The sequence below is a fragment of the Amphiprion ocellaris genome, chromosome 2 (genome assembly GCF_022539595.1).
Source record: "Amphiprion ocellaris isolate individual 3 ecotype Okinawa chromosome 2, ASM2253959v1, whole genome shotgun sequence".
NCBI classification, from domain to species: domain Eukaryota; kingdom Metazoa; phylum Chordata; class Actinopteri; family Pomacentridae; genus Amphiprion; species Amphiprion ocellaris.
Genome location: NC_072767.1, coordinates 27,567,006 through 27,580,683, shown reverse-complemented (window position 1 = coordinate 27,580,683; position 13,678 = coordinate 27,567,006). Strand labels below are relative to the sequence as shown.

Genomic DNA, 13,678 nt, shown 5'->3' with positions numbered 1-13,678 from the left:
TCTTCTTCTGGTGCTTCGTCACGAGTCACCGCAGTGTTCAAGCTGCATGTCGCCCTCTGCTGGACGTTGCCCTGAAATGCAGGGGACTTAGTAAAGGTGGTTTTAAGACCAAAACTGTTCAACAGATATTTAACCCTCCTCTTGTCTTCATTTACAGGCACCAAAAATATTGTTTTCTTGTCTGAAAAAAATCCAAAAATTCAGCAAATTTACAAAATTTATGAAAATTTGCAAAACCTTCAGGAAAAAAATTCCAATAATTCCTTAAAAGTTTCCCTTGAAGGTTTTATTTAAAAAAAAAAAAAATAAACCCCCCAAATTTGGCAAGAAAATTCTTGTAAATATTTTCAAAAAATTTGTAAAAATCTTCCAAAAAAATCCTGAAAATATCTAAAGTGATTACATATATATCAGTAAAGCTTCATATATTTTCTTTAAGAATCTTCATAAAAAATCATCCAAAAGCCAGCGAAATTCGCTGGATTTTGGTTGATTTTTTTGTGTGAATGTTCTTAAGAAACATTTTTAACATTTCTTTTTTTTCCACCAAAAAATGTTCAAAGATTTCCCAAAAATGTTGAAAATGTGAACATCACAAAATCGCCCAAGTTTGAAACACCAAATTCAAACTGACACCACATATTTGTCGTTCAGTATGTCCTTATTTAAAGAAAACACACACAAACTAATCATTTGTATTCTTTGTTTCAGGGTAAAATACACATCGAACATGGAAACCAAAATAATTTTAAAGGTTTTTTTCTACAATGTTTTTGTGTACTGAAAGCAAAAACAAAAAGTTATCTGTGATTTTTGATATGACTTAATAGCGGCTTTTACTTTCAGAAAAAGTTATATACTTACTTATTATTATATAAATGAGATGCTGTGCTCTAATTTACTCTACAGTCAAACAATAATATACGCTTCGCACTAGATCTGTGCTGCTCCAGTCCTTCCGTTTACAGCCATGTTTGTTAAGATTGTATAATGTCAACAAATCATTTTAACTTTTTGGGTTTGTTACCAAATATATTCAGGTTAGAAAACAAAATAGAATGATGTGTAATCTAGAAGCAAATGATCAAATGTACATGTTTATTTTACCTACATACAATTGAAGTTGACATCCATTTCTAAACACTTCAGAGAAATTTAGAGTGAATTTCTCTATACATTACAGTCCAACAGCAGAGCCTGTACACAGCCACAGGTTTTCTCTTTCAGTCCCATGTTTCAGCAACATTACTGACACATTTAGTCATGAGAGCATCTGCTACCTGCTGCTACAGATTTCACTATTGTTACTGCAGCTGAGGTGGTCTACTGAATGTCTGTATACAGGTTATTAATGCTGGGGTTAGAAAACAGTAACAGTCCACCTGGAAAATTCTGTCAGTGTCTGTATTTTTTAGTAATAAAACATAATATTATGCTCAGTAAAGATGGTTACAAATCACTAAATCAATCCACTTGCTGCACAAAAGCTAAAACATTAATTCAGTGCTGGTCTCTGTGTTACAAATCAAAGAGTTCAGGGAAAACACAACAACTACGGTTAAAATATGCTTTGGACTAGTTGCAATTTTTCTGCTCATTTCAACTAATTAGGTTTAATAAAACACATCTTTACTTAAATACATGTAATTATATATTTTACAGGTAGTTTAATTAAATAAAATCACACCAATTTCCTGAGAGTCAGAGGTAAAGGTAACTGATACCGTGCTAAGCTAACCTAATTAGCTTTTAGCCACTCTTGCACGTTTTTTCCTCCATTATGATGAGATTTACTGCTGTATTATTTTGTAATATAACAAATTCACTTACTATGAAGTTGAAGCATCAATATGTGCGCATATTTTAATGATATAAAACAGGAAAGGTGGGTGAATTAACTTTAGCCTACAATATCTCACCAGCTAGCTGCTAGCTGCACCTAGCTAGCAAACTGCTGTTTGGGTTTTTCACCAAAACTTTACATTTCTACAGTAGCGTAATGTTTATTTAGTTTTGTAAAATGTCAAGAAGAGACAGATTTTACAAGTTAGAAATTTAAAAGTAAAAAATAACAAAGGAAAAAGGGGAAAATACAAAAGTGTCAATAACCCTGTATTTATAGGTAAAAACTGAATTTATTGTTGTATCATCAGAATCTGCTTACATTGTGCTATATGTACAACTTATATAACAGTTAAACACTCATTTTCTTTCTATATGTGTGGGTACTTTGACAGCAAAGAAAGAAACTGAGACACATTTCTTTTATATGTCTGCATACATGGTCAATAAAAGTTATTCTACTTTAATCTTTTAATTTTCTCTGAAATAACTGCTCTCAGGTGGTTTTCCACTTGTGTCATATCTTCATCTCTAATACTTAATAAGATGTATAGTATGTTCTCAGTTTTACAGTACTTTACTGCTCTAACATAGATTCTAAGGCCTCTTACTAATTAAATCCCACACAGATACCAAAGATTCTGAATTGATGTGAGAAGATTTCAAAGGACATTTGGGACTGGAGGTGACAGATAATGTCACTTTATATTTAGAGGTGTTTAAAGCATCACACAGTCCCAGAAGTTAGTGAAGATCAAGCTGTGTGAATGTAGTTTTGGCTCATTGTACAGGAATTGTACTGATAATAATGTCAGTGAAAGTTTAAGTTAGCTGATTTACCTAAACATGGGGAAGTATCCATCTGGTAACAGAGCCGATCCACAGGTCCAGCAGAAGTCTGTAATCTGCTACCAGCTCCACTGAATGCAGGTGTGCTGCTCTCAGATAAGTTTTCTTCCTCGTCCACTGTTAGGAGGGAAGAGTGTGGAGATACCAAACTGTGTTATCAGAGAACTGAGGATGTCAGGGAACCAGCAGTTTCCTCCTTTCAGTTTGTTCTGAGTATCAGATCCTCACAGATTCTGCTTTGTGAACACAGTGAGGTCAAACAGTACAGGAAGTCATTTGATGTAAACCCAAACTCTGCAGAACGGTACTGGAAGAAGCAGTCAAAAGAAACTAAGTGCATTTACTACAATGCAGGACTTACAGGAAGTACAGTCTTTAGAGGCTGATGCTGTATAGTCGTAGAAGCAAATATTGACATTTGGTGCTGTATATCAGGAATCATTTTGCACTCATTTTACGATAAAGCCTAAGTGACTTGCTTTCCTAAACTTTTACAAACTGGGTACAAATTTCTAAACAATGGGAAAATTCCCTAATGCATTAGTAATGACAACAATTAGTTATAGAGCAATTTTCAAAATCCAAGTTACAAAGTGCTTCATAACAGAGCAAAACAAAACCATGGACATCAGTGACTGTCAGTGTTTCTGACCATTTGGCCTTATTATTTTCTAAAAAAAAAAAATCATGAATGCGTCTTCATTGACTCACAGGCAGCAGAGCCACTAAACTTTAGACAGAAATTTTCTTACATTTTTCCAAAACCTTTGTACTCTTCCTAAAGCACTGAAATGAGACCCCTTCTTACCTGGTTTTTCACTGTAGCTGTTACGTTGGATTGCTGCAATGTAATTCACACTATTCTCTGACTGCATAGCGGACATAGAACAGATGGTGTTGCCAGAAAAAGAGATAAAAAATGTTGGTGGGTGTACAGATAATACCTGTAATAACTGAAGAACCGTCGTGCATTTCTTGGCCAGTAGGTGGAGCCAGAGGTTAAAAGATGAAGCTGTGTTTTTTTAACTCCACACCACAGGGCCAGCCTCAGCAAGACAAAGTGATTTTTAAAAAAATGGAATTAAGAGTCTGTGACAAAGTGAGGTTAACAGAATCTGCATTAGTGCCAGATGTGAGAAGCAAACCTCAGGACTACCCCCATGCACATACACAAAATTAAATCGTGATTTGTTTTCTAAATAATACATCTCATGGAGGCTGATTTCTTTTTACACCACTGACAAACTTTTACTGAGCTGAAAATGTCAAACTATTTTCTTGATTTCACCAGATAACTGTCAATAACTCTGCTGGGAAATAAATAATCATTGCAGAATGGCTGAGGTGATTTGCTGGAGCTCTCAACAGAAAACAAAAATAATGAAAAATAAAATAAAGCTGAAAATGACTTTCTGCTGTGAAAACATTGTGTAAGAAATGTGAACCTTTCACATCTGTAATATAATATATAATAAATATATATAATAAAATATCTGTAATAGTTTTGTTTTGCTTTGGATGACATTCATTTCTGACCTTGCAGTCATGTGAAACTGTGTGGTTCTGATTTAAATGACCAAAGAAATTAGTTGTTACCCTGAACCTGTGAGCCTGAGAACCCGTGTTTGACCAACATCTTTTATTTTGTAGCCAAAATATTTCCATACAACTGACTAGGGCTGCTTGATAATGGCCAAAATAATCATTATATTATTATGATAAATACTGAGAACACAAATAAATTATTGTTTTCAGAGACAAAATATTTTCATTATTATTTCAATTTAAAATGTAAAAGAAACAGAGAACTGCTTTCAGTTTTATTTTGTGCTAAATTGCTGCTAATGTACAAACTTCTATCAAAATACAACTTAAAATAATCTTCACCTGGATTCAGTAGATCTCCCAGAGGCTAAATATAAAGATTTATTTATCGATAGACACTACAATTTATAGCTGTTACACAGTAGAAGCTAGCTAGCTAGCAGCTGTGCACAGAGAAGCTTCTAGTCTCCACTCAGTTACTGCAGCAGCTCAGACAGCTGTGTGACCAAGAATATTCTGAAAAGACTCACAGACTCACCTAAAAACCAGGGCCATTTTCTATGAGTGGAGCATTTTAAACATCAATACTGCAGTCGATCATATTCATTTATTTGCGAGTAGCCAAAATCGTGATCATGGTTATTATTCCATTTCTTGTGTAGCCTTACATCTGATGTGTTACAGGGCTGTTGCATTTCCTTTCTGCAACCAAATCCTCCTTGTGAGTGCCTCAATGTCTAAAAAGTGTCTTTCAAATAATGATTAAATAGAACAGATCAGACTGCTCATGGAAAATGAGAACCATGAGGTTTTCATGTTGGATCAAGGTGCAAGTTGCAAAGTAGTGACATGATGTGTTTGAGTTGATTTGCCACACTTTCTGCAATGTGATTAATGCAGAAATCATAATGTTGTATGCTGAAACTATATATTGCACAGCTATGGCAAAATATGAATTAGGATAGGACTACCACCTTAAAGCTTTTCTAGTTTTCAGATCGTTAGTTGAGTTTAGTCTGTGCAGTAATCAACACAGAAAATCTCTGGCAAAGTGGTTTTGATCAATCAACCAACAAGTATTTTATCATTGTGTCTTTTATTTTCTAAATTAATCAGCTAGTTTTTTGGTCTTGAAAATGTTAGAAAATGGTGAAAAATGTTGATTATTATTTCCCAAAGCCAAAAATGACAAATGTCTGGTTTGTTCACAATCCAAAGATATTGGGAGTTTACTGTCAGAGTGGAGGAAACAAACCAGAAAATATTCACATTTAAGAAGTTGCAATTAGACAATGGAGGATATCTGCTCTTAAAAAGTTACTAAAACCAATTAATCGATTATCAAAACAGTTTAACATTAATTTAATAGTCAAAAACTAACAGATTAATCGATTAACCATTGCAGCTCTTAACATAAAGAGCAAAAAAACCCAAACTGCAACTTGGCAACTGGTAAAAGAGCGAATATTCACACTTACGAAGCTGATTTTCTGTAAAACTTGTTGGTTTCTGGATGTCTGTGGGAAATCATCATAAAATAATTAGACTTTAATATCTGCAGAATGGTATAAAAGACATCCACTGAAGAACTGATGTTGGTCTGAGAAACGTACTGCTGTATTTCATCTAATTATTCATCACTAAAATGTTCTTTCTGGGTAAATTTAAGTTTCACAATCAATCTCTTGATTGTTTAATTAGGAAATGACCTCAGTAAATATCAAAGTCTCTCCATGAGCAGAGCAGACGATATAAAAATCTGTTGGACGTGTGTTAAAAGGTTTGTCACATTGTCTTTATACTCAGTCACTTACAATTTAATTGAAACAATTAATGACTCACTTTTCCTGTGATTAGACGTTGCTGCTACTTATTACTTCCATTAATTCTGCTATCACAAAATGTGATTTCATGCAAATCATCGAAACCCTTTTCCGCCTGTTTCCTGGGAAATGAGGACACGTCCCGGAGGAGGACCAGACGATGTGTCGCTTCGTATCAAACTCCAGTGAAGATACATCCAGAACAACCAACCAGGCTCACCTCAAACACGCAGCGTCTCTCTCAGAGGAACCTTTTACTTTATTCAATTACCCCGAAACAATGTGACAATAATTTTATTTATCATGCGGCGCTGCAGGGCTGGAGATAACAGGTAACTACCACGGATAAACTGATGACCACTGCATTTTCAATTGATAACACTAATAGGATAAACAACAACACAATAATCAATATAAGTGTTTCAGATGCTTTGATCATTACCTGCGTGAAAGAATAGGCACCAATTGAATTAGTTGTTCTATTGAATAATAGATGTAATTTCATTTTCTCCTACATTTCTTTCAAATATGAACATTTTCTCATTTGTCATGCCATTGAAATGTACAAAACATTTAATCACGTCAAATGAAAAATTAAACTAAGGTCTTGAGTTACATGTTATATATTATATGTTATGTTTTCGGTGATGCACCAAATATCTACAAATACAGAAACAAGCTGTGAGGAATATGTTAAGCTACTTCAGTACGAGTAACTACTAGATAGTTTCAAACTAAGGTGGCAACATTAAAGTTTAACGAACGTGTCAGTGAGGTAAATTTCATTTTTGTGTGAGGTTTAGTGAAAGTACTAATTAGGTTTATAATTATTATTATTAGCAGCAGTAGTGAAGACTTTAGCAGAGTGTAAGTCCAGCTGAGACACATTAGTAGAAATCAGTTTGCTGACTAAGGAAGTCACTGTGGCATCATAAGCTGTTTCTGTTGAAGCAGGATTTTCTTCTTACATATACATACAAAAATACGTGTGAAAAACATGCTGTTGTTTACTGTTTACGCTAATGCTTGTACTTCAGTATATTTGGTTATTTTTTAGTCATAGCTAAATTCCTTCTGGAAAGTATTTTGTGAGGTTTGTGATGCATACATCTCCACTTAAAAAACTAAATTAATGTCAGAACAAGGCTAAGTTTGAAGCCACGGTGCAGCTGGTGTCCTTGTTCTGTCATAGTTATTAAATATAAATTTTGCACAAGACAAAATAAGAATGACATTTTATTTGACACACAGACAGCACAGCACAAATTACAGAACAGTATTTTATAATTGTGATTACACTGTGCTATTTAACAACACAATTAGAACTTAAATTTTCTATGAAATGAAAGTAGAGAGAAATAAAAAATAACTGCACTTCCAATGAATCTTTGCTTAAAAAAATGAGAAAAACCACAGACTGCATATAAACATGGATGTAGCCACTGCGATGTCATCTTTGAAGACTGGATTTTGGTCATTGCTGCTCTAGAACATGTCCTGATTTATCGTCTATTTTGCTTTAAATTGGACCATAATTTATGAAACGAACATTGTGCTGTTTTGAAAGTGATCTGAAACTGAGATTCAGACCATAAACTGATCAATAAAATGTTTACTAAAGTGGCAGGCGACATGAGGAGTACACTTATTTTGTCATAGACTTCTATACAATCAGATTTCTTTTTGCCACCAGAGGAGTCGCCTCCTGTTGGCGGTTAGAAGAAATGCAGGTTTAAGTCACTTTAACATTGGATTTACTTTTCAGACCCAGAGACCACATCCATCTTTTGCATTAGGTCTATGAGAAAGTCATCTTAGAACTGTGGAATATAAAACAGGTAATTACAAGGCTGATGTGTTTCTACACGTAGTCAAACCTCTGGTTCGACTGCCTTCCATCCACACTCTGAGCTTTGTAGGAGTCGTTGTAGACGGGCCGGGATCTGGTGTCAGACTTGTACATCGTGTGCTGAGAAGCAGCCTTGTAGGCCATCCCATCGTACCTGAGGAAGCGTTCACATAAATACGTAAATAAAAGAAAGAACAGCACAAAGGTAAGTTTGGAGTAATTCATAACAGATTCAAACCTGCTCCAGCCTTCATCAACCATCTCTGGGCATTTTGTCTCTAGGGATAATTAACCCGCTGAATCTCAAGCAGTTTCTCGGAATTTTTTCGCTCCTGTCCTATTTTTAATCACTGTGGACTTTTTTTTTTTGTTAAACTGAAATATAAAGTACTGCACCTCTGTGGAAGCAACACAACCATGGGTGTAGATAGAGCAGACGCAAACGTGTCTTCTGTTCAGTTGTGATGCCATGAATTGTTTAAAAAAAAAAAAATCAATATGTAATGTATTTAATTAATTTATTTTACAAAACTGGAAATAAAAAAGTGCCCAAAGGTATTACCAATGCTGGGAAACAGTGGCTCAGTAGCTGAGTGCAGAATTTTACAGAATCTTGTACAAAAAGTACATTTTTTGGTGAATTTATAAATGAGAAATGTAGGATAAAGTGATTTTGATTAAATATCACAGTTTTAAGTTTCCCAACTAAATGGATTTAGATTAGTAGTTTAGGGAAAGTCAGAAAGTTAAAAACCAAATGATTCTTCCTGCTTTTACAGTTTCTGGCTGATAAATCGGGCCTTTGGGCAGTTTCCTAAAGACAGCATGCCGATCAGTTGTTAGCAGGTTCTGGGATTCAGAAGGTTGAAGTGATACGAAAACAACAAGAAATATATATTCAAGGAGCATTTCACACTGTTGTTCAGCTTTGCAAGAAGCTACGAGCTTTTGTTTCATAGTATCCAATATATATGCTGTACAACAGTGTTTTGCATGTTGTGCTCTGGTCATTTTATTAGCTTCTCATCTTTGATACTTTACTGTAGGAGGAGAGAGGCTGCTGTCCCTAAATGTCCTGCTAAAGGTCACAAAAGGCAGCAGATTACCGTTGCTTTCTCTCTGGAACCATTCCACGGCAGGCCAGGCACATCATGATGCCTCCAATAAGCAAGATAGCTGCACCGATCCAACCCACGAAGAGAGCAGGGCCAAACGTATACCTGAAAGAACACAACGGTTACGGTAAAACACTTCTGAAAATGTTTCAGTAGGTAAAACATGCAAATTCCACTGATGGGTTTAAAAGGACATTACAAATGTAAGTTGTAAAATATTTATTGTATGCAATGACACCATTTTTCCAGGACTGGTAACAAATGTGAGCACATGGAAAAATGTTGTAAATGTTGATTCCAGTTTTATTTTTTCTAAAATTGTTGTAAGGTAAATAATCAAAGAAGTTCAAGTTTTGGAACTGTTGGCATTGTAACTGTCTTATAATGCCCAGAAGACATTTGTGAGTTCTCTCTACTTGTAGTTGTGGTTGTTTCCATAGAGGTCACAATGTTGTATTGCAATAAAAAATGAACCCACAATGAGGAAAAATGTGAGGGGCTTAATTCCTGGGTAGGTTTTCTGTGGTGCAGCATTTGGGCTGTCAATGAAAATCCCAATGTGAGGGATGACAACCTTAAACAGTATTAATTTTTGACAGTTTGGTCAAAATGTGTGCAATACTTCTGTCACTGAAAGAGGAAATGCTCTTTTAAGATGCATTTGCACATAGATTTTTTTTTTGCACACAGTTACTTTTGTAACGTTGAATACAATCTCTATTTTTTTGTTAAAGAAAAATGTTAAATGGGATCCTCAAATTTTCCCCTGTGGTTGTTGTCTTTCAATCTGACTTGATGTTTACCTCGGAGTCAGAGCTCCTGTTAGTCCACCAACGTTGGCTGTTCCATACGTGTTAAATCCACCATCGGCGTACGTTGTGAACCGAAAACTTTGCACAATCAAGTTAGCAAATGCTGACACTCCAGCGATGCCACAGACACCTAAAAAATGCAGAGGAATCAGTACAAAACACTTCTGCAGCAACTTCGGAGCTAAAGACAGAACAGAGCATCGGCACACCTGCGAGGACGAACATGATCCCGGCTGTCAGGGTCATCGTGGCCTTGATGTTGTCCTCCATGTTTCCCATTTTCAAGCACTTCAGCGCGAATATGGCGATGAAACAGGCGATAGCTCCGAGAACAATGCCGACGATCATCAAGGCCCGGACGGCCTGGAGCAGAGCTGCAAGTCACACGTTACCCATTTTAGTCTGACAATCTGCTTGTCAAATTAATGAGCAACCTACTGAGCACATTAGAAACCTAACTAATGTACTCAGATGGTGTGGTTGTGCTACTTTACACTTCACAACTTTTCTATAGAAGCACATCATATGCAACAAAAGAACATCAGACTGAAGGTCCTATTTTGTGATTATGACCTTGAGTTATATATATTAAAATTGTCATATTTATCTGTTAATGCAATGCACTTCTGTATATTTTAACAGGAAATATTGTGCTGTGTGCAGTAAAGTTAATACGTACAAAGAATAGATTTAATCAACAGTATAACAGGTGATTCAAATGAATTCCTCAACATGACCCTGAGAAGGATGATTCTTTGAATTCTGACATTTAAATTACACTTAGCTGATGATACTTCTTCCATCACTGCCACCACAAACTTCCCAATAGCCTCCTATTTTCATTAAAAAAAGAAAAAGTCTCCATATTTTCTTTCATCAGTAACAGGTCAATTGTTAATCAAAATTTCCACTACAAGATATTGTCTGACTCAAAGAAACAAGAGATTTCTTGATTAAGAATAACTGAACTTGCTTTTCTTACATGTGATCTCTGGTGTAAAAGCAAAATTAATTACAGCCTTCTTCATCTTAACTGAATTCATGTTTCCCACAAAAGCAGTTCAAGGTGCTTTACAGGATAATAAATCAAAAAAGTAAAGCAAAAAGGTGCATGGTACATGCTCACACAAATTCATTGAATATACATAGCTTCGTACAAACGCATAAACACAGGAAGAACTCCTCAAGCCACAAATGAAATACTTCTGAAACTGAGGGGTCAAAATCTCTAGTAATAATAATAAATAATATTAGTTCTACTGATGCACGTGTGTCAAGAGTAGACTTTCAAAGAGGCTTAGAGGGCTCAACACTCACGGCATTCACTTTCAATTAAAGTAAAAAAGTAAGAAAAAAGCACATTGCAGCAGTGACTTAAAAACTTAGGACTCAAAGCACCATGTGGTGGAACATACTGAACTAAATCTTACAGTGTCCTGAGATATTGTACCTGTATTATTCTAGATTTAAGCCTTTAAGACCTTATATACAATATGCTCTACACTACATTCAGCTGTTAAGTACAGAGTGTGGAAATGTACTTTACATTGTGTGACACTCTGGTAAAGCTTGTGCTTGCTCAGCTAAGCTTTGGATGTCTCATCAAATTTCCATTTGATTCCCGAGAGACACCATCTTTTCTGCAGTCGACTGCATTTTTGCGTGAGAGGGGGGATGGTGGGAGGCTGGAAATGGAGAAAATCTGCCCTGAAACATCACAAATATTCTAAAGTACCTTCCAGGGTCCTTTGGAAAATGTTCTCCTTAATCCGACATGTGGAGAAATGTTTGATGAATGTCTTTTTCCTCTCTGAGTGTAATTCTCTTACCTGGCAGTCCCAGTATGGTAAAATAAGGCCTACATGTTGTGGTGCCGTACGAAGTCCCTACGCATGACTTCCACAAACCAGAATAGGTGTAAACATTTGTTACAACAGTAAAGGATCGGTCCTGCAAGCTCCACATGTCCATGGCAGTCGCAGCTGATATTAAAAATTGGCCCAATGCAGACAACATGAATCCTATTAACTGAATCATTGAGGCAGCCATTTTATGATGTCCCGCTCAAACTAAGTCATGAAATGGCAGCGCTGGTGCTACTGGGTATTGTTATGTAGCTACGCGTCAACATGGAACTGACCTTATCAGATGTTTACCTAAAACTTTGTTCCTGGTTTCGGGAGACTGTGGCGATGAGAGTATTCCCTCCTTCATAAAGAGGGTGTGGTCTGACTGAACATTATTTTTCCATCATTATACAGAAACACAGGCCTCACAAGATTTGAAGTATCGTTTTCTGAATCCATTTACCTTCTGAACTACAAAAAAAAAAAAACTAAATGGTGCCATTAATCAGGCAGAAACTGTAAAAACAGGAAAAATCACCAGACTTCCAATTTTCTTACAGTCCTTGAACCAATTAATCTCGGGTGTGCTGTGTCTTCAAGAAAATTAACCAAATCTACGCTTAAAGTGAGGACAGTTAATCAAAATCCCTTTATTCGAGATGTCTCATTTAAAATGAGCCAAAAACGAACCATTTGCTCCGACTGCACTTTGTAAAAAATGTCTTCAGGTATTTTTCAGATGAACTGCAGGCAGCGTTTACACAGAGCAGATAAAAGACAAGTATGGAAACACTGAAATGCAAGTAGTTAAATATCTACAGTATGTAAAGTCACATTTTTTCCCTAGTAATACCAGCCGGCCTTGGAAACATGCTCTACGTGTTGACATGTTTTTTCAAATTTTCAAAAATAAATTTAAAAAATTTTAACTTAATTTTTTTAATGATTTGTGGCATTGGAACCGTCTCATACTGTACAAAGGATATTTTCAAATTCGCTCAGCTTCTAGACATGGTTGTGTTATTTCCGTAGAGGTGCTGGACTTTATACTGCAGTGAAAATTTAGCTCATAGAAAGTAAAAAAGTGGCAGGAGTAAAAAAAAACGACCAGAAACAGCCTGGAGTTCAGGTGGTTCATTTTTAAGCAACTTGACCATCAAACTGCTTATCAGAAACTGCGGCCAACAAATCCAGTAATCCATAAAGTATGTTCCCCTCATTCATCTCAATGTGTGCTAGCAGTAATAACTAAAAACGCACCTGGCAGGCCCAGAATGGTGAAATACGGTCGGCACTCTGTCAAGCCGGAGCTCTGCCGAACACAGGACCTCCACAGGCCTGAGTACGAATACACAGCCGTCACAACGCTGCCAAAGAGGTCTTCTGTGGCCCATTGGTCCATCCCGGTCGCTGCGATTATTCCTGCTACTCCTATCAAACTCAGGACGAAGCCCATCACCTGACACAGGGTGGCTGCCATGCTGATGTATCTTCTCTGCTGCTGGAGACAACTGTAGCTCTGCCTGTCCTCAGCACCGTGGCTCAGTGTTTGAATATGATATCGGCAGGTGTGAAGTCAAAAAGGACTTCAGCAGTGACCCCGTCTGTTTGCACAAAGCCCAGCTATGTACAGAAGAAGCTGGGTGGAGCAAATCAGTATCAGGGAAATATGATTAATGCTGCCTTCTAACGCTGGCTGGTAAAGAGCGGGTATCATGTGGTCTCTGACTGTTGTTTAGAGGGAGCACAAGTGACCTACATCCCAATACTGCCCCTGAACACCTCGAGTGTAGACGTAAGCTGTGTTTCCGTAGATTGGTTAAGCAAATTTTTGAAATGTCGCAATAAATAACGAAAGAGAAAATGTGAATTTGGCTTGTTTCCATTACCTGCTTTGGAAAAAGGTTTCGACTAAGTTGCGTAGCGACACCAGAGGTTGGTGATACAGGCAACATGAATGTAACAGCCAGAGTAGAAGAAGGCAGAAACAAAACCA

The 13,678-nt window shown here is 36.5% G+C and overlaps 1 protein-coding gene across 2 annotated transcripts; it reads right to left on the bottom strand.

Moving 5' to 3' along the window:
• Positions 1-7,282: 7,282 nt before the first annotated feature.
• LOC111575988 (claudin-18) lies at positions 7,283-13,275 on the bottom strand. Of its 2 annotated transcripts, none has more exons than XM_023281455.3 (5): positions 12,943-13,275; positions 10,045-10,209; positions 9,827-9,965; positions 9,015-9,128; positions 7,283-8,062 (listed from the first exon to the last, which is right to left on the bottom strand). In XM_023281455.3, exons 1-5 carry the CDS (start codon positions 13,160-13,162, stop codon positions 7,921-7,923), a joined length of 780 nt encoding a protein of 259 aa, XP_023137223.1. In that variant the 5' UTR covers positions 13,163-13,275; the 3' UTR covers positions 7,283-7,920. The 2 variants fall into 2 exon arrangements, with proteins under 2 accessions (XP_023137223.1, XP_054870790.1); XM_055014815.1 differs by lacking the exon at positions 12,943-13,275 and adding an exon at positions 11,665-12,807.
• Positions 13,276-13,678: the final 403 nt, after the last annotated feature.